At 40.2% G+C, this 21,940-nt stretch overlaps 1 protein-coding gene across 1 annotated transcript in view; it reads left to right on the plus strand.

The window, feature by feature from the left end:
• Positions 1-17,081, plus strand: part of grk6 (G protein-coupled receptor kinase 6) — a 67,299-nt gene extending 50,218 nt beyond the window's left edge. The window contains exons 7-16 of the mRNA XM_085797266.1: positions 2,334-2,397; positions 4,956-5,096; positions 7,033-7,223; positions 7,338-7,375; positions 10,579-10,668; positions 11,708-11,916; positions 12,805-12,942; positions 13,801-13,938; positions 14,327-14,461; positions 16,129-17,081. Coding sequence (XP_085653392.1) covers positions 2,334-2,397; positions 4,956-5,096; positions 7,033-7,223; positions 7,338-7,375; positions 10,579-10,668; positions 11,708-11,916; positions 12,805-12,942; positions 13,801-13,938; positions 14,327-14,461; positions 16,129-16,179 — 1,195 coding nt within the window. The 3' untranslated portion in view covers positions 16,180-17,081. The remainder of the gene's footprint in view (positions 1-2,333; positions 2,398-4,955; positions 5,097-7,032; positions 7,224-7,337; positions 7,376-10,578; positions 10,669-11,707; positions 11,917-12,804; positions 12,943-13,800; positions 13,939-14,326; positions 14,462-16,128) is intronic.
• Positions 17,082-21,940: the final 4,859 nt, after the last annotated feature.

The following is a 21,940-nucleotide window of genomic DNA, read 5'->3' on the forward strand; positions in this document are numbered from 1 at the left end:
CGCCGTCCACACGTCGTCTCAGAGAGCTGAGTAGCTCTGGCTTCACTTTCCTGCTTCTGTCAGTGAAGAGTCTCATTAATGAAGTCAATGTTTCTGCTGCTGCTGCTCTCAGGGCTACGGAGGAGCATTCGTTTTTCTTTTTTAAGATTCTGAGTTAAAAGTCAGAAATCATCAACAAAAAAGTCATAATTTCTGACTTTTTTTCTCAGAAATATTTTATCTCATAAAAATTCTTCCTTTTTTCTCAGAAATTATGACTTTTTTATCACATTAATAGAAGATACAAGATCGGACAATGAGGGAAGTTAACAAGAATGACAACAGCAGATACTGCACATACAAACAAGAAACTAAGGAAAGAAAAAAATAAAAATAAAAATTTCATTAAATTTAGATACAGAGCCTCTCTTTAAGGGTCGAATCTTTTTGAATTTTGAAAACATTACTGTATCTCTAATCCACAATGAATGTGATGGCGGTTGTTAAAATTTCAGATTTTTATCTCATATCTGTGGATATTCTCATTCATCCAGGTCATTGTTATCTCTGGGCAACAAACTGAATCGAAGGCAAATGGACTTGCCTCTTATCCAAGGGGCTTCATCAGTTCGCAACGCATCGGTCAGACCGATGCACCTTCGATTCAATTTGTTTATCTCAGAAATTCTGACTTTTTAACTCAGAATCTTAAAAAAAAGAGAAAAATCTCCATTGTTGGCCCTAATGCTCTTCCATACAGTTACAGATAACAAAATAAAAACACCTGGCGAGGACATTTCAACCTCCTCCTCACACTTAAATGTAGATTCAAGGATCCTGGTTTGTGGTTCTACTGGTATTTTTAGGGAGTTACCACACACAGCGTCGTCGCCCCTCCCCCTCTGGGCCGAGGCGAGTGAAGCAGAGGAAACTAAAACCTCAGTGAATCACAAAACGTTTTATACTGTTACACAACACAGGTGTAGATCTGAGCCAGTGTCTTTCTGCCGAACATCATGAACCGGCAGCTCCGACACCGGGACTCGTGTCCCGTCCTGTCTCTGGTCCCGGGCCAAGCGCTGCCTCACACACAGGCAGTAACTTCTGATGAATGGGTGTGTGTGTGTGTGTGTGTGTGGGGTTGGGGCCGGGGTGGCATTGTTTAGAGCTTGAACACAGCCATGAGCACTTTTATGTTTATTATAATAATGATAATTAAAAAAACTCAATTTGGTTATATAACACACTTTTATAACACATCAGAAACATAAATTCAAATCAAAATGAACTAGAGTTAGTTTCACCGAGGCCTAATTATTGTCTGGATTGGAACCAAAATGTTCCAAAATCAGGTGTCAACACCATAAATATGTTTGTTTTTATTCATTTGTTTGAAATTATTTCAGAGACATTGATGAAAATTAAAAAAAGAAAGAAAAAAAAAAGCTCCATATCACAAGAAAAGAACACTGGATCTGTCCCTGAGCAGGATCCGTCTGTCCACCTGTTGCACAGAACCAAGACAGCAGATTAAGCCGGGATTTTCTGGTTTTCCTGGCTGAATTCAGCCGGGACTCGTTTGCACAAAACCGGAGACTCATCTGTTACCATGGATATTTATTCTTTGCAGCTAGCCTGCCCCCGACCAGGCTAACAGCAGCCAGGCTTAACTCATCCTGGTGTTGCATTGGTTCAGTCAGCTGTCAGTCCGATCAGAGATCAATGTGTTTTACAGTTATCAGTTATTCAGGGCTTAATTTTTATCAGCGTGCATTAAAACAGCACAGATCCACCGTCATTTAGAGAAGAAGTCTCTTTTATTACTTGAATTGTAACATCTTCATTTATACACACTTACCTGTTTCGTGATAGTTTTGAAGTTTATGAAGACTGCTGTACTCTACATAGAGTGATGTGAAAAGGTGATGAGGTTTTGTAAAGCCTGACCTTTTCAGTCATCCTGGATAACAATAACCTTTGTGCAACAGCCCCCAGATCACCACATTTGTCATAAACACAAAACAAAAAACAAAAAACATGGCTGACATTAGTGACAGAGATAATCAGTGGAAGAAAGTGAAGTTTTAGATCGAACAAGTCTAACACGTCCAATAGAAACTTGAGGGGTCTGATCCTCATCCTCATCATTGTCTGCTTCCTTTGAACAATGACTTAAAGATGAAACCACATGAATGGAGCCATCTGGGCTCAGGAAACACTCAGGACCGTGTTGGGCCACTACAGTAGTTTCATCCACCTGATTCAAAACCACTTCCATTTTGTCATTTTCAAACATTAATAAGTTTTAACCCTGTGTCCTTAATGAATATTCTGTGTGTGTGTGTGTCCGACAGGCAGCCGGTGACGAAGAACACTTTCAGACAGTACAGAGTTTTAGGGAAAGGCGGCTTCGGAGAGGTGAGTGTCCACTGCAACTTCACAAAACCTGATTAATTATTATCATGTTTGTCCTCGGCTGAGAGGACACGCATCAGCACAGTTGTTTTTAGCATTTTCCTTTCCACTGTTGTTTTTTTTTATCAAGGTTGGAGTGAACACTGAGCTAAACAGCAGCTGTCTTTGTCCTACGGCCGACTGACTGTGGTCAAATAGACTAAATTGTATTTTTTATGCGATTTGTCGGCTGTTTATTGGATTTCACGTCGAGGGCCTTGAACCTCTCAGATAACCTCTAGCACGTTTGTTCTGTTTATTTATGAGGTCGTGTTTTGATGGGATTCACGTCACACACACACACAAGTCTTTTTATTTGAGTCGTTATCACCGATATCGCTCACATGAATCTGTTTTAACTCATGGTTAAACGTATTTAAACGCCGGCTTTTGCTCCTTTTAACGCTTCGCCTCTGAAAGCGAAATAAATGAAGCTTTTCATGCTGCGTTAATGCTGCAGGCGCCGCTGCACTGGGCACTAACGAGCTGCACCATTCCTGCGTTTTCCTCCAATTAGACTCGTTAAGTCGTCTCAGGGTCTGAGAGTCCTGACCTTTGTAGGCACAGCGGCGGTCTGAGTGCACGGCGCCTCACGCTGGACGGGGACGGTACGGACAGAACGAGGTAGAAAGAATTCAGTGTTCAGCGTTTCAGTGATAAAAATACCTACCAGCCTTAATTTTGCAGTGGCATGTGTTTGTTGTGATTAGAGCTGATTGGACCGGCTGCAGCTGTGGTGTCGCTAAGTAAATCTTCTCTTGGCTCCGTCATCTGCAAAAAAAAAAAAAAAAAAAGTTAAAGTTAAATCCCATTATGCATTAGACTCTGAATGGTTCGCTCTGTGCTGCTGCGTCTCATCTGTACCAGCGATAACTGACTGAACGACGACGGCGGGTGAGAGATCGGGTCACAAGATGAGTCTCAGTCTGAGTTACATGTTCGACGATAATCAAACTACAACACAGGATCGAGTATCAATCCCAGGATCAGCAGCAGGGTCCAGTTGTTCAAAAGTAATCTGATCGGATTTTGGAAAATGGATCGGATCAAATCTTGAAAACGGGTTGTTATTGCTCAAAAAAACTAAAAAACAGATTCTGAGATCAGATTCGATCACGTGATCCAGTGTTATGTTTTAATCTCAGTTTGTGTTGTTCGAAACGTTTTAGTCGGATCAGGATTTAACTTTGATGCTGGATTATTCTGATCCCAGCAGTTTGGTGGATTCAGGAACAAAATGTGATTTAAATTCAATTTAAACTGGTCAAATAAACAACATTTATAATGTAACATACATTGATTGATTTATATTTTGCAACTAATTTTTAAACCATTACAGTGCATAAAGTTAACTTTTGATTATTCTACAAATGAAGAACTTTTCCCAAACTACTGGATAACACAACTTCAAATTAAATGAAATTTGAAGTTAGAATTTGAAACACATGGAAAAATACTCACATGTGTTTGACTAATGTACTGGATATTTGCTTTTTTTATGTATCTGTTGTGTCTCAGCTGTTTAAAAGACGTTGAAGAAACAAAAAAAACAGCACAGAAAACAACACAACCAGCCCATTTTCAGATAAATTCACACTGAGTGTCTCCATGCTGCGGTTTTACCTGTTGTTCACAGACCAATCAGCCTTCAGTCTGATACACAGTCACATTTAACACTCGTTATCTGGATTTGGTAATCTAGAAAAGTTAGTATCTGGATCAGACTCATCCAATTCAACTTTGCTGTGAACAACTGGGATGAACGTAAAGACAGATTACATGATCCTGGATGGAAAAACGGGGGATTTTTTTTTTTAAATCCAGATAATTTTGATCCAGATTGAACCTTTTGAACAATTGAGCCCAGTTTATGGATTTGTCCCAGGATTAGTTCCAGCATCAATCACGGGATTAGTTTTATTATCTCATGTTTTTTTTTTTTTCGTTTTCCACTGTGATCTCAGTGAAACATCCTGTTCTGTTTAATACAACCGACTGTTGAACAGTGATCGAACTAATTAGGATTAATTAATTAATTAATTAATTAAAGGTTAATTAATCTTGATGAAAATCCACATCAGCTGCTGGATTCAGTGTGAAACTCTGTGACGGAGCGAGTGAACTAAAGTTAAACTGTGTTTGAAGTGACTCGAGTTAGAAATAGAATCTGATAATTAATAGAAGAGGAGGGGATTTCTTCTCCTTCTTCTTCTTCTTTCTTCTTCTTCATGTGCGCGGCCGTCGCCTCGACGTCGACGTTAAATCATTCACAATCACAGTTCTGTTTGTTTTTTCCTGCTGCTGTGAGGTCACATGAGCGGCCGCGATGAGACGGCCTCTGTTTCGTTCAGAGAGCGCATTGTGTCCTTTTATTACACGTATGTTCTGTTGGGTGTAAAGGAAAATAAATCATCTTCTCATGAGGCTCTTCTCCCTCCTCCTCCTCCTCCTCCTCCTCCTCCTCCTCCTCCTCCTCCTCCTCCTCCTCCTCCTCCTCCTTCTCTTCCTCTTCCTCCCTGCAGGTGTGTGCATGTCAGGTGCGCGCCACGGGGAAGATGTACGCCTGTAAGAAGCTGGAGAAGAAGAGGATAAAGAAGAGGAAAGGAGAGTCCATGGCGCTGAACGAGAAACAGATCCTGGAGAAAGTCAACAGTCGATTTGTTGTGAGTCTGTTTAAAAGTGTTTACAGGGGGCACTTTAAAGGGATAGTTCAGCATTAAGTCAGATTCTCCTCTCACCATAATCGCTATAGTTTTAGTAGTATAGGTTTGTTACCTTTATTTGTCGGCGCAAGCTGTTTTTAGAACGGCGGAGCAGAGCCGCGAGCTGCTCAGAGCTACGCTACGGAGGCTCATGGGATTTCTTGGTTTCCTTCATCAAACTCATCAAATACACAATCCAACAACTCCAAAACGCTCTGGTGGACAAGTTGTGACCTGCACATTCACCACGCTATGAGATAATAACAGAGCATTGTTGTTGTTTTAGAGGTAAATGCAGAGACTGCTTGCTGAAAAACTGCCCCCGACAGGAACGCGCATCAGCGATTTTGCATGAATTTACCTCGAAAACAACTCTTTCTGGTAACGTTCTGTTATTTTCTCACAGCGTGGTGAATGTGCAGGTCTAAAAATAGCTTTCACCGACAATTAAAAGTAACGAACCTACTGCTATGACTAGCTATAGCAATTATGGCAATGGGCCAATTTGCCAAAATGTTGAACTATCCCTTTAATTATTGGCACATATTGTTTTGAGATCGGCGGGGCAGAGACGTGAGCTGCTCAGTGAACACAATGGAGGTGAACGGTACAGGTCCCCTGTCCCTCATCAAACTCATCAAATACACAATCCAACAACTCCAAAACGCTCTGGTGGACAAGTTGTGACCTGCACATTCACCACGCTATGAGATAATAACATATAATTATGTAACATTACGACACATGAAGCAAATACTCTGAAATACTTTGTGCTTTTGAAATCCCTCCGCCCAGCAGCAGCCGTGTCCGGGATGTAGTTCCGGCTGCATTTGCCTCTAAAACAACTCTCTGTCTCTAATGTTACATGATTGTTTCCTAGCGTGGTGAACGGTAACTGGTCCCTCACTTTATCGGATTCTTTCATATTATTCTGTCGACAAACAAACAAACATAAATCTTAAAAAAAAAAAAAAAATTACAGATTTAAAAAACAAAATAAGTTCCTGTTTCCTTTTTCCAAAAAAAGGATTTAAATCGTGAAGTTCGTCACGTTTCCTCCCGGGTTTGATCTCGGTCGGTGACATTAACGGTAGCAGTAATTAAAAGACAACAATGTGTGTGTTTGTTTGTCCTGTGTGTGTCCTGGGCTCAGATTGTTTGATTTGGACGCCGTCAGTCCGTTTGTCCCGGGTTCTCCCAGGCCCAGGGCGTCCCAGAGGACTCGGCGTGGAAATACACGACCGGACGACTTTATTATTAAAGGGATAGTTCACCCAAAATTAAAATTGCACTCATTACCTATCTACTCACCCTCATGTTGACTAAGGGCTGGGAGAAGTTTCAGAGTCCTCCGTGGCTTCTCTGAGTTACAGGGGGTCTCGGCGTAGCAGTGCATGTCCATATAACGGTTGCAAATGGATACCAACTGTCTTCGTAACAAAAAGACACACCAAAAAACATCCAAATACCTCCATGCTGCTCGTATGTACTGTAATGTCCATCTTGTATTGAAGCCCCAACATGAGAAATTGTTGAGGAGCTTCCACTGCAAACAAGCTTGAAATATAGACTTATTTCATTTTTTTCGGGACAATTTCGCATTTCGGGGCTTCAATACAAGACGGATATTACATACGAGCAGCATGGAGGTATTTGGATGTTTCTTGGTGTGTCTTTTTGTTACGAAGACAGTTGGTATCCATTTGCAACCGTTACATGGACATGCACTGCTACGCCGAGACCCGCTGTAACTCAGAGAAGGCACGGATAACTCTGAATTAGGTCTGAAACTTCTCCCAGCCCTTAGTCGACATGAGGGTGAGTAGATGATGAGTGAAATTTGAATTTTGGGTGAACTATCCCTTTAACGCTGTCACGTCTCGTTCTTCCTCCTCAGGTGAGTCTAGCGTACGCCTACGAGACCAAGGACGCCCTTTGCCTCGTGTTGACGCTCATGAACGGAGGCGACCTCAAGTTCCACATCTACCACATGGGCGAGGCCGGCTTCGACGAGCGCCGGGCCGTCTTCTACTCCGCAGAGATCTGCTGTGGCCTGGAGGAACTGCACCGAGAACGCATCGTCTACAGGTGGGCGCCACGTCTACAGTATACGCCTCAAACACCCAATACGTCCTTCCTCTTCTTCTTTTTCTTGTCCTCCTTCCTCACTCCCCCTCTTCTTCTCCCTCTTCTGTCTCACAGGGACCTGAAGCCAGAGAACATCCTGCTGGACGACCACGGTGAGTCGCAGCATCGACACGATTAAAGTTCACTGAGCAGCAAGTGCAGCTTTTGTCCTTTTCTTTTCACTCAAACATGAACTTAAAGGAATAGTTCACCAAAAAATGAAATTCAACCTCATGCTGATGAATACTCCGGAGCAGTTTTTTATTCCTCAAAGTGCAGCTGGAGCCCGACACAAAAACGTCCATAAAACTACACAAAAACCTTGAAATATTCCTCCACACTGCTCGTCCGCTGCAATCCAAGTGTCCTGAAGGGATATAGTCCAGAGTTTACTCGAAACTACATCATTGAGGCAAGTCCGGTCACGTCCGTGTGCATCCCGTGAACGTGAGTGTGCTCCAGGCAAATTCAATACAGGACTGTTTAGGCTGTAAAAATGTCCTAAATGACGTCGGTTCGAGTAAACTCTGGACTATTGCTGCGTTCATAACAACTCAGAGGTCAGAAATCCCAACTCGAAAACTTCCGACTTCCGACATCATTGCGTTCACGCTGCAGGAACTGGAGAAAAAAAACATGGATACCTGAAGGAAGTTTGGCATATTGTGTGGCTCATAGCTGAATACGAAAAATAAATGCAGCAGTAAATTATGTTTATTTTGGAGGAGAGGAGACGCCGCAGATGAGTGCACATATAATGTTATAGCCTTGATAACAGTTAAACGTTATTTCCGTCACATACGAGGAACACAATTTCACACCATACAACAATCACAGCTTAATATAAACGTATTTCATATACTAGGCTACTGCAATAATACACAAAAATATGCATTCAAACCTCAACAAACAAATTAAAATGTCTAAATTCTAACCGTTTAAGACGAGGGCCGCCATGTTGTCGTGACGTCAAGTCGGAAAGTCGGAGCTCTGATATGATACCCGAGTTTCCGACCTGTAATTTCCGAGTTCGACGCCGTTCAATTCATTTTTTACAACTCTGAGCTCGTTTTTTTCCGACTTCCGAGTTGTCTTGAACACAGCATATATCCCTATATATATCCCTATCTATCTATATCCCCTATTTGGTTCAGAAAAGGTTTGGATTGCATTCACACACCACAAATGAATCGTACCAGGGTTCGTTTCAGACCAAAAGACGCCGAGCAGAACCCACCTACAGAACGCCACCATTTAAAGTCTGATTCGGTATGACAATAATCCAGAGACACTGGTCTGCAGGCTTATTTTTTGATTTATAGTGTGTTGTGTCCTAGCATTAAGCATTTTTAAGCATTATCCCTAAATAAACAAATTAACAAAATAAAATTCAGAGAATCATTACAAACATCACAAACTCAAATCAATGTCTCATGGTTGAAAAACGACCGCTCAGAGGAGTTAAGTTAAGAGGACGTCAGACTCGTCAGGTTCAGCTTCAGGTTACTTTATTTTTACCCTTTGGTAGATTTGGTTTGGTGTCGCTGAAAGTACAAAAGTACAAGGCGTCTATTCACAAAGTTTCAACGTCTCTGACACCAAGACAGGAAGAAAACAATAAGATTAAAAAAAAAAAAAAAAGATAAAAAGTTTCTGCAGTGCAAATATAAACATACTGTATGTTTATAACCAAACCCTAAAAAGTGAATAAATAGATAATGATGTTATTGTAGGTAACATTGTTCTTTATGAACCGTGACACCAGGGACAATGAAATCGAGTCAATAAAAGCAAAATAAAATGAGGTAATCCTGGATATTTATTCAAAGTTCGTCATCTCAAAGTCTACAGTCTTTCTGCAGTTTAGATTTTTAAATTAAAAATTATTCCAAAAATAGAAATTGTAATATGTTATATTAATCATTTTCTTCAGTTTTTCGTTAAACAAATGTAATTAATTGATGAATACGTCATCAAATGCAGTGCTTCATTAACAATTAAGCACTTTTGGCTGATTATAATTAGATATAAGTAATAATGTGATTGTAATGATTAACTATATTGATTGTGGCCGCAAAGATAGATGTGTTTACATGTGATTAAGCAGATATAGAAACTATTATTGATTACTGATCGAGTGTGACGGCTTCAGGCTGTGAGTCAGGTGTCTGTCATCAGAGGGCGCTCTCACTCCGCAGGGTTCAACCACACAACCACCAAAACACAGAGACAGATATAAATACTGTTTGTAAACTGTTGAAGTCAATAATGTTGAATGAATTCATTTCAAACGTGTCTAAAAATAAAAAAGTATAAGTAAGTAAAAGTATACTTAGTATAAGTATAAAGTATAAACTTTTATAAACTCCTACCCCTTTTTAATTAAGCATGGTTCATGTATTTTCATATTATGCTAATATGCTAATATTATGTCTGCACAAATATCCATATAAATATATAGTATATACATATACATTATATAAACATCCATATAAATATACTAGAGAAACATCTATGTAAATATAGAATATTTTTATACTACGTAAATATCTATATAATCCAGATTTTAAAAAAATGTTCAGTGTCAGTTTGAATCTGCTGCAGTTCATTTGTGTTATTCAGTTACTGTTAATTGTTTTCATATGTTTGTGTTAATTGATGTTTTTAACTGTGTTGAGTTTAGTTTTACAGAAGTTGTTGTTGTTGGAAACTAAACTGAGAGGAAATAAACAGAGAAGTTGATGGAAGTGTTTTTTAACTCGCTCTCTGAAATCTCTATAAATCACAAGACGCCTGACAAACGGCTGCGAGGCCTCGAGCTCCATCACATGACGGCAACAAGTCACTGATGATGAAAATTTTTGTATTTGGATACGGAGGAAACTTCTGCTGAGTTATGACAAGACAGAAAAACAAACAGCAGACTGAATCAGACAGGAAGTCCAAAACAAAGAGGATTTTATGTTTGGTAACAACAACGTTAATGAGTAAAGCTCCTGGACAATCGCATGAAGGCATCACGCTGCCTTCAAGCTGCAGAGAAAAGCAGATTCAAGGAAACGCTGATGAATTCGAGACATTTTCCAGCTGCTGATAAATAGCAGATTATTTTTATTTTATTTTATTTCGTTGCTGTCTGCATATTTGACCTCAATGACTGTAGTCTTGAGACAGATCATAAAAAACATTCATATTTTTCTTCAGGATCGATTTAAAAATTTGTAGAAACGACTTTCTGCATCAGGACGTCTGGCAAAAAGGACTTGTGAGATTTTCTCTCTGTTTCATTATTATATTTGTCTTTGTGTGTGTTTAGGCCACATCAGGATATCAGATCTGGGTCTGGCTGTTCACGTGCCTGAGGGACAAACCATCAAGGGCCGGGTGGGAACAGTGGGATACATGGGTAAGTGACCTCTGACCTTTTGGTTGCAGAAGAGACACAGGAGACAATGTTTTTATTTTACCATTTCTGCATCGCACAGAAACCGCTCTGTGCAAAAAAAATTTATCTGTAGATTACTGAATTACGAATTCAGTACTTTTATTTGGTACCGATAGTGTGTTCCCACAGTATCGATTCACGTAATGAAATCAATCCGTATCACATGTCGGTACCTGAACGCACCGCCGTGCCTCCTCCTCTTTGTCCCACTCTCTGTCTCTCACAAATATATCGACTGTCTCACCCCGACCGGACGAGCTGGTTCAGGCTGAAAATAAACAATTGACCCTTCCTCTCTTTTTGGCCGTGTTCAGGCAGAGTTTTATTAGAATTTTATTTTAAATTTTTCTTTATTTTATCCAAAATTCATAATTTTTGACTATTTTTTAAGTTCAATTACCACACATCGATTCGGTACCAGGTTCATCTCAATAAATTAGAATATCATGGAAAAGTCAATTTCCAGAAGTGCTTACAGATGGACATACTTTTCAGAAGAACAATATTTACATGTATAAAAATGCTTTTTTTTATTTGTCTTTTGTTATATTAAAATGTTTTGAGGTACTGAAGTTTAGGTCTTCATTAACTTTAAACTTTATCTATTTTCTTTTATTTTACTTTTATTTGCTCTTGCTTTTAACTCTGTTTTTAGTGTTTGTTTTATGCTTCTCTTTTTTTTTTTTTTTTGTCTTTATGTAAAGCACATTGAGTTGCCTTGGTATGAAATGCGCTATATAAATAAAGATGCCTTGCCTTGTCTTGCCTAAATGTGAGGGCATAATCATTACAGGTAAAAGAAGTTAACTAAATAAAGACATGAAATGTGTTTTTCTGTGTAATAATGGATCTATATAATGTATTAGTTTCACTATTTAAATTGAATCATTGAAATAAATAAACTTGTCCATGATATTCTACTGTAATTCATTATTGAGATGCGCCTTTACAGTACGGTATGTATATTATAACTTTAATCGCCTCGGTCGTCTCGCTGCAGCTCCGGAGGTGGTGAAGAATGAGCGCTACACCTTCAGCCCCGACTGGTGGGCGCTGGGCTGCCTGCTGTACGAGATGATCGAGGGCCAGTCGCCCTTCCAGCAGCGGAAGAAGAAGATCAAGAGGGAGGAGGTGGAGCGGCTGGTGAGGGAGGTGGAGGAGGAATACTCCAGCAAGTTCTCCGACGACGCCAAGTCGCTCTGCAAAATGGTGGGTGGTCGTTTCTCCCTCTGTCGCTGTCGCTTCCAAGTCCCTTCGCTGAGCTCATTTAGTTTCACAGACTAAACCCTCCTGTTGTCATCATGGGTCAGGGAAGGAAGGAAGGAAGGACGAAGGAAGGAAGGAAGGAAAGAAGGAAGGAAGGAAGGAAGGAAGGACGAAGGGAAAGAAGGAAGGCAGGAAGGAAGGAAGTTTAGTTTAGTTTTATTATGGATCCCCATTAGTCCTCACCTTGGTAAGGACTATTCTTCCTGGAAGGACAAAGGGAAAGAAGGAAAGAAGGCAGGAAGGATGAAGGGATAGAAGGAAGGAAGGAAGGAAGGAAGGAAGGAAGGAAGGAAGGAAGGAAGGAAGGAAGGAAGGAAGGAAGGAAGGAAGGCAGGAAGGGGAAAAAAAGAAGGAAGGAAGGAAGGAAGGGAAAAGGGAAGGAAAGATAGAAGGAGGGAGGGAACAGATTGGGTCAGAAAGGAAGGAAGGAATTGAGGGAGGGAAAAGGGATTGTGGAAAGAGGGAAGGGAAAAAGCAAGGAAAGAAAGATGGAGGGAGGGAACAGATTTGTTCAAGGAAGGGAGAAGAAGGGAAGGAAGGAAAGGAGGGGAAAAGGATTGTGGAAAGAGCAAAGGGAAAAGGGAAGGAAAGAAGGATGGAGGGAGGGAACAGATTAGGTCAACTGGATCAAAAGAGGAAGGAAGGACGAAGGGAAGGAAGGACAGAAGGAAGGGAAAAAGGATTGTGGAAAGAAGGAAGGGAGAAAGGAAGGATGGAGGAAGGGAACAGAGAAGGACAACAGAACACAACCTCTGTCTGCAGCTTTTACTTTCCACTTGCTACTGTTTTATTGTTTTTAACCCCTTGTTGCTGTTGTTTTTAACCCTGTAGCTGCTGGCCAAAGACCCCACCGAGCGGCTCGGCTGCCAGGGCGGCGCCGCCTCCGAGGTCAAAGCCCACTGCATCTTCCGCTCCATCAACTTCAAGCGGCTGGAGGCCGGGATGCTGCAGGTGCCCTTCATCCCCGACGTGAGTCTCCGTACACGAGGAGCTGATGATGTCACCACAGAGCAGCAATGACATCATTAATGCATCTGTGTTTATCCCTGATTAGTAGCACACAGGTCTGAGCAATAATAATAATGCTGATGACAGGACTTATGCCATTTATAATTTAATAATTGTTATTCTCTCGATCTGAAACCAAAATCTAATGAGGCTTAAAACATTTTAGGCTTAAAACAGGCTTAAAACATCTTAAAACAAGCCGACCACCGAGGCCAGTGTCAAACCACATGCATCTGTCTTCATAGGGGGAAAAAAATCTCATTTATATTTAATGATTCAGATTTGCTCCTTGACCCATGATACACCTATTTACCAAAAAAAAGCTCTGTTTGTTGGAGTAATTTTTTTTTGCTGCGGTCAAGTCAGCCTCCACTTCATCATGGATCTATTATCTATTAGATCCATGATACTGTATGTAAATGCTCTACTTCACAAATTGAGCTCTCCCCGGCATTGTTTTGTGCTACATATACTACAGCAAGAGTGTGTAAGGACTGATCTTGACTAATCTTATTTTTGCTGTGTTCCCTGTAAATTCAGATTGATATTGAAAGGAGATGACCTGTTGTTACAGAACTCCACCTGATAGAGTTTCACTCAGAGCAGTCTGATCAAAGATACTCTATTACTACCTAGGTCTGATGTAGCACCTTTATTTTGAAATCAGTCCTCATGCTACTTGCAGGTGGGAGCTTCTCGCAGGATTTTGAAATCTCCGAAAAACAGAGCTTTTTTTTTTTTTCAAATGAATGTAATATGCTTCTATATATATTTGTGCTGTGGTTGAATAAATCGTGTGTGTGTATGTGTGCGTTGCAGCCGCAGGCCATCTACTGTAAAGACGTGCTGGACATCGAGCAGTTCTCCACGGTGAAGGGAGTGGAGCTGGAGCCGAAAGACGAGTCGTTCTATAGCAAAGTGTCGACGGGCAGCGTTTCTATTCCCTGGCAAAATGAGGCAAGTGACCCCACATACAAACACACAAACACACACATGAACACACACACATGGACACACACACACACAGCCGATCTGTCTGTCATCTCCTATTTATCCTAGTAATTCCACCATGAGGGGGAAATGATGAACAACAATCTTGTCATTTTTCCTGAACCATAAATAGCCTGATCTGATAACAGCCCACAAACTATTTACAACCAGAGAGAGAAAGAACGAGTCTTTGTCTCCGTAATCACGTCCCATTTCAAACGAACAACCAGAAAATTGAGTTTCCAGTCGCTGACGTGACGTGAAGTCGACAGTAAATCACCGCAGAGGAAGAAGAGCAGCAGCAGCAGCAGCAGCATCGTGTTCATCGCTCCGTCTCTCTCTCTCTCTCCTGCAGATGATCGACACCGAGTGTTTCACTGAGCTGAATGTTTTCTACCCGGACGGGGCGGTTCCCCCCGACCTGGACTGGAGGGGGCAGCCCTCCCCTCCCCCCAAACAGGGACTCCTGCAGCGGCTCTTCGGCCGACAGGTGGGAGATCACAACCACACAGCGACTTCACGATAAATCTGATTAATTTACAGTTCCTACAGTATCACAACTTAATAATAACGAAAACGTTTGGTTCTTTTTTAACTGGAGGACAAAAGTTCGGAAGCAAAATCAAATCTGTGCAAAAGAAAATATCATAGTTTCACTGGTATGCAACAAAATAAACATGATTATTATATGAAGAGTCACGTATCAGAATACATTTACTTTACTTATGAGTGTTACGCGGGCCCTTGCCTCCTCTGTTGCGCATCCCCGTCTCCTCTGCTTAGACTTTGCTGTCTTCAAAGTAACCCTTGGAGAAAAAGAAACACTGAGAGAGAAATGGTTTGTTTCACTCTGAAGAGAAGAGAAGAAGAAACTGGAAGTTATGAAGATAGAAAAAAAAAGAGGAAGATGTTCTTGGAGAGAACAGACCTCGCTCTCTCCAGTTAAGTTTGTGTGGGACGAATTGGATCGATCGGTCAGAAAAGTGTGTCCTACCAATCAACAGTCTCTCTCATTAATGATTTTAATTAACACTTTGGTGTTTACTACATAACTCCATATGAGTTCCTTCATAGCTTTGATGCCTTCAGTTTGAATCTAAGATGTAGAAAGTGATAAAAAAAAAATAAAGAAAAAACAGTGAATAAGAAGGTGTGTCCAAGGTTTGTACCAGGAATTACACTCCAAGTTTTCTTAATCGTAATAGTTTTCTCATCTCTTCAGAGTGAAACAAAACAGTTCACCTTCAGTGTTTCCTTTTCTCCTCAATGTACAGATCTGTACTCTCAGACTCAGCTGTTTCATTTCTGTGGTAGTTTTACAGAGATATAAACAGTTTGTATGCAAACGCTCAAAACCCAAAGAGCTAAAGTGAAACATGCAAACTGTAATTTAGTTTTATTTATTTATTTTTTACTTTTGCACTGAAGTTGTGACTCAAATCTTCTCAACCCTCTTTTATTTTGGTAACATCAATGTGTACCTAAAGGTAAAATGAAGAATGGTGCAGATCAATGAAAGCAAAGTCTGATCATGCAGTAAATAAATCCCAAAATCCATAAAGACATTGTAAACAGAAACTTGAAGTTGCTTCCAAACTTTTAGTCTGTATTGTACATTGTGAGTTATATAAAATATATATACATATATATATTAGATTATTTTTCTCCTTTTTTCAATAACCTTTGGGCAAATATGCATTTTAACATCAGAATCAGCATCACTTCATTTATCACCCACAGGATATTGTTATGTAACAGTGCTCCATGTTAAATATTTATGAACATAAACAGAAAAAAAGTTTCAAAACATAAACAGAATATACAAATACACATTTACAACATTGAACCTTTAAGTTTAAGTTCATCATCGTATTTCTACGTTTAAGTTTGGCACTCTCACAGACTAGACATGATGTAAATCAATCAATCAATTATTATTTACAAGGTTTTTTTTAAATAAATGGAGCAAATCCACCTGTAGGGTCCGGGTTAAGATAGTCGCTCATCATCACTCCCATATACTTTAATGAAATCCTATTCTCAGGGAGTGATGAAGTCGGAGCCTAGACACCAAACTCAAATGTGTAATGAAGCTGCGATAAACATTTTTTAATCGTGAGTTGCATGACTGAACTGAATGTGTTTGTCTTTGTGCAGGACTGCTGTGGTAACTGCAGTGACAGCGACGAGGAGCCCACCAGGCTGTGACACACACACACACACACACACACACACACACAGGATCTCATTTGTTTACAACTTTTGCACATTTGTATTTTTGAGACAGTACTCTCTCTCTCTCTCTCTCTCTCTCTCTCTCTCTCTCTCTCTCCCTCTCTCTCTCTCTCTCTCTCCATAAATGTCAGAATGTATATTTTCAGCATAGCCATAAAGTTTTAATGTTATTTAAAAAATAAAAAAAAAGAGAGAGAAAAGGTTTGAATATCGGCTGTGGACGAATCATGAGACGGATCAGACGGCCGGAGATGAACTCTTTGTTTTTATTTTGTTGATGTACAGTGAAGCCTCTTCGCTTTCACACTCGTCCACTTCTTACGTTTCCATGGGAACGTTGTTAAACCGAAGCAGGAGCTGCTGCTGCTGCTGCTGCTGCTCCGCTGGATCAATCGCCTGCTGTAAGTGCCTTGCTCGAGGGCACCGGAGGAGCGAGCGACGCTTCACCTCGTCTCTTTGCATCACCTCTCTGCTCTGTCCAGGGAACGAACGAACGAATAAACGAACGATGACCACTTCCCTTCCTGTGACCTCACTGCTGCGTTTCCTCTTCCTTGGCTTCGCGTCCGAGCCGTGAACTCTGCAGCTCCACGTGTTTTTATAACAAAGTTGTTGTTGGTGGGGTTTTTTTTGTTTGGTTGTTTCTTTGTGATGGAGACAATCGACTTGTAGTTGTTGTGTCGGCGGCTTCAGTTGCTCTTCACCCATCAGAACGTGACTCTGAAAGTTCACTGTGCCATTTATAGAAGTGAAACTAAAACCGTATCGTCAACACGCACCGATCAGATCGATATGATGAACGCTGACGCTTCATCATGGCTCCTTTTAGTGGGTCAACATGTTGTTTTGGAAAAAATCTAATCAAATGCCACCTCGTGAAAGTCGGAGAGAATAAAAAAAACTACCGCGACTTCTCTGAGAATCAGTTGTCTGACGTTGCACAAGATCCACGTCACTGTCACTGGTAAAACATTGATTAAAATGCACTTTTAATGCCTAAATACATTAAAATGTTATGAAATTTACAATATTTACTTTACAGTTACAGACTGATATTGTGGAACACAGTAAATTCATGTTATTTATCTTAGATTTTAAATTATCTGTTTCTTTTTTAGGTATATTTTTGCCATTAATTGATCATTTTTAGTGGAGAGAGACAGGAAATGGGTAGGCAGAGAGACGGGGAATGACATGCAGCAATGGGCCGCCCTGCAGTGAGGACTGTAGCCTCTACTGTATATATGGGGCGCCTGCTCTACCAACGGAGCTAAACGACGCCCCTAAATGATCTGTTTCATTATTTTAAAATGCTTCTTTCTTTTTCTTTTTAATTGTTTTGTGCCCTTTGTAATGTTTTAATGCCTTAACTACGTGAAGCACTTTGAATGCAACGTTTGTCCCACTCCAACATGTTTTATTTTGTTCATTCTGGGGTGGTGCGTCTCGAACGCTTTAAAGTCAGTAATCTGAGTTTTCAACTGGGAGATTCTCCAAGTTTCGAGTCGGTCTGCAGGGGTCAGGATCTAACAGAATAGAAATAGAAAGGTGTCACAACACACAAGCGCAGCGCAGTTTGTTGTCCAATATTTGACAATATCAGGCAGGTGGTCATCACCTTATGTCTGATCGGTGTATATAAAATACAAAATGCAAATGGAAGCCCACAGCAACCTCTGAGAAAAATTAAATTTGTAACATTCAACCCACATTTCAGCGCACTGTTGTTGTGAAAGTGTATTCATCAGAGAGTTGCACATTGATTATGTTGCCTCAGGAGTCCGGTGGGTCTCACACGGGTCTGACTCCGCAGCCAGAGGACAGGTCCTGTAAAGTTCCCACCTCCTAAATTTTACCAGGAACTTTCTCAGTGGAAACTGAGGGACTCAAACAGCCAATATGACACCAATACTGTATATCACTGAAGAACAAAGTGCTGAAGTTCCTCAACTCACCACCAGAGTGTGTCTTCAACAGTGAGCCAGTCAAAAAAAAAAACATAAGCAAGTTGATCAATTGAGTAACAATATATTTAACTATATATGACAAAGATGCAAAGAAAAATATAGAAAAAGAGACAAAAGGAAAATAAATATAATATACTCCTATTACTTTACAGCAATACTGATTAGACTGTCAGTTTTACACAAAAGTGCAAAAAAACATTCAAGGAGGAGCAGGATCAGTGAAAACATTATTGAAATGAATGTTTTCTTTGTTGGTGGTCGCAACGCATTGGCCATGGCTTTTTATTTAAGGATATCTTTATTACTTTTTCAATTTATACAGGAAAAGCATTGTACAAAAGCATAAAAGCGCCTTATACTACACAGAACATGGTGAACAAACAAACAAAAAAAAAACCCACACAGTGAAAAAACAAGCAAACAAGTAAAAATAATTTCAAAGAAGACTAATATGAAGTGTGCCTTTAATGTTTCTTTGCACTTTTGTGTAAAACTGTAAACCTTTGAGAAAAACACACCCAGAGCTTAACAAAAAAAGAAAAGAAAAGAAAGGTCCAGCAGCACTTCCACCTTTTTGGATTTAACATATAGACTATATCTATTTATATTTCATACTTTACTAGTGAAGTAGCAACAGTTCAAGACAAAACAAAAAAATCTAAAAGTTTTCTGATTCAAAGTCACAGAAAAATGGCGACGAGAGCAACTGAAGCCTCGGGGTTCGAACCCCGCGTCACTCAAAGACTGAAGCTGGTCTGATCATCACTTCAGTGAAATGCCTCAGCTGGTACTGTTGCAGTCAATAACGGCTTCCTCTTAAGAATATGGCCTCTGATATAGCTGAAGCAGCTATTAAGATGAAATACCTCTGAATGTACAAGTGGCTGTCACGTTGTTTGTGTAGACTGACACCAAAAAAAACATTTTCTTTTGTTTTATAGCCTACTGTTTTTTTTTTTTCTTTAAATCTCTCATTCGTCCTGGACACAACGATGGTGGAAATGTGTGGCGCTCTCCCTCAACTGTCCCTCTGTTAATAAATGATGATATTTGTGCATCTGAGCATCCAGAATGAACCAAATAACTCAAGTTTCAGAGACTTTTTATCAACGCTGGGCATCAGAGATGATGAGGAAGGAAACAAACTCTTAAAGGGCCAGTTCACCCAGTTTACAAAGAGAAAACATGTTTCACACTCACATTCAAATGTTTGTGTGTCGCTGTGTCGTCTATAAAAATGTTAAAAGTCACAGAGTAAAGCCAGTTCATAGGGCATGTGGATTCAGAAACGACACATGCATTTTATATTAGCCGTTTAGATTCACCTCTTTATAGTTTAAGCCCAGTGTTTTTGGAAACGGAATCTACAGAATCTACAGTACTTGTTCAAACATGTTACTCAGTAATTTAAGTGAACTGACCTTTTAACTGCAGCAACAAATGAAATGAATAATATATAGGCTAACGACTGATTTATCTCCTGTTTTGTCATCATTAGATAAATGATAAGTGCCCATCACTGTAACACAAATCCCCACAATTATCAAGACTGTTGTGACTAAGAGCCTTTTTTGATGAGTCACTGTTCAGGTTTCTTTGTGTAAAGTTTCTGTCACTGCTCCGCCTCTGAAACCAAACCAGTCCAGTTCATCCAGGATGATCAGACGTAGTAAAGACAAAGTCCATCCCATCCACGGTGCCTTTGGGTGTTAGAAGGACCTGCTCGCCTCTTTTCTTTATACTTTACAACGTGCACGTAAAGCCATGTGACGCCTGCCACCGCATCAGCTTCGCTTCACTTCCTGTCTTCTGCGGAAACCTCCTTGTGTTTATCCGAGGAGGAGGAGGACAACTGAAAGACTGAAAGAATAAATCTTCCCGTCCTCAACCTTTTTGACCACTGACCTCTGGACTCTTGGACTCATTTTTATAAAGACTGGGAGGTCGTAAGGGGTTAAACTGCTGTGCTCTGTCCTCCATGTTTCCTTTACTGTGTTCAGCCTTAAAGAATCATTCCCTTTTATTGCAAGTTTTTTTGTTTCTTATGTCTTATTTTTGCAGTTTTGTTCATTATTCCTATGAATGGTACTAACACTGTATTCACACTGTTGATTTGAAGTTTTAAGTCTGGGACCTGTTTTCTTAATCACACATTAAAAGCGATGGTCTCCAATCAGGAACTAGAGATATATTCGAAGCAAAGTGTGACACCAGACGATGGTTTTCCTGCGTTGGTTGTGGTCGGGTCGGGTGAAGCTAAAGGGAGATATCAGCATATCAAACAACAAACTCCTCCAAGTGTCTCAAAAGAATATTGTTTCACTGTGTTTACTTCCAAAAACCAAGCGCATAGGGTCCTTTTGAACTTTTAATACACAAAGCTGTTGTTTATTTTGTTTGTTTGTTTAACCACGTTAGAGCAGCTTTGTTGGTTCGTTGAGTGTTGAGTGAGTCGTAGAGGAAACGGCCTGGATTCATAAATGTCTGATTCATAGTTTAGCTCATTTAATTTTTCTAATTCTGTCTCACATTGGTTCATGAAACACTTTACGCTTGTGTATAAAAAAAAATACATCATTCAAACTGTTTGGTTTTTGTTTCAAAAGAGTTGCTAATTTTTTTTGCAGTTTATCTATGGATCATAGGAAGTTGTCCTGCCATGTGTGTTAACTACTGTAGGTGTTAGTTGAATATGTGCATTGTTAGATATTGTGCTTTTTGCTAACTTCCTCTAACATGTGACGCGAACAGTCTCCCTGGAAGCCATCGCTTAAAATTTTAAAACATGTTCAGCTTAGCTTTCAATATAATGTAGTTTTCCGAGAAGTTTATTTACTTAAAGCAAGCCGACATATTTGTAAAACTAGATCTAATTCAAAGTCTCGCGCAAGACCCAACGCGCTTGGTGTGTTCACGTGCAGTCGGAAGCTCCCGTTACAGGAATATCAACTCTTGACTTGCTTGAAGTTAAACTTCTCGGTGCATGTTTGAGTAGCCATCTGACGCTGTCTGTGGAAAAAAATTGCGGCTTTGAGGGATGTAAACAGCCTAAGCAGCAGAACTTCAATCCGCTCCCATTCATCGCTGCCGTGGCGCTGCGGGGACAGACACAACTACCGCAAAACAGGAGCAATTAAACCGAAAATCTTCAGATTCCTTCTTTTAGACCTAAAATGTTAGGAAAATACAGTCCCGATTTGAATTTGCCCGGAATTGTCCTTTAAGGACAGATACGCCCTACAGTGTGCAATATCCTTTTCATGTCCTTTATGTGTTTTAATACTTACCTTGTGATACGTTGTACCACAGTGGTCCAGCAACATGAATTTCATTGAATTCTTTCAATGACAATAAAGTCAATCTTGCAATCTTAATAATAGCAGATAATGACTGTGGATCATTGTAGCCAAGCAGCAGAGGTGGAACAAGGACAAGTCGTCCTCCTGGGTTTAATTTTACCTTCCAGCTTATTTTATTGTTATTATTATTATTAGCAGATGGGATGGAGAAGCTCTGGTGACCACAACCTGTCTCCACCACTCTCATTATCATTATAAAGCACAGAGCTGTGGACGGTGTCGGTGCTGTTTTATCTTGTATTTAATCTCTCCACACTCTCTCTCATTGACTCATCTCTCTTTTTCCTCTTCACACCTTTTTGTTTCATCCTTTCTGAGCAACAACAACAAAATAAAAGGTCCTGGTTAATAATGTCAATGAGACAGGCAGCCTAATAGGCCTCATACACTGGAAAAACTGTGTAATTA

The sequence above is a fragment of the Trachurus japonicus genome, chromosome 14 (assembly GCF_045865225.1).
Source record: "Trachurus japonicus isolate A0001 chromosome 14, Traja_1.0".
Lineage (NCBI taxonomy): Eukaryota > Metazoa > Chordata > Actinopteri > Carangiformes > Carangidae > Trachurus > Trachurus japonicus.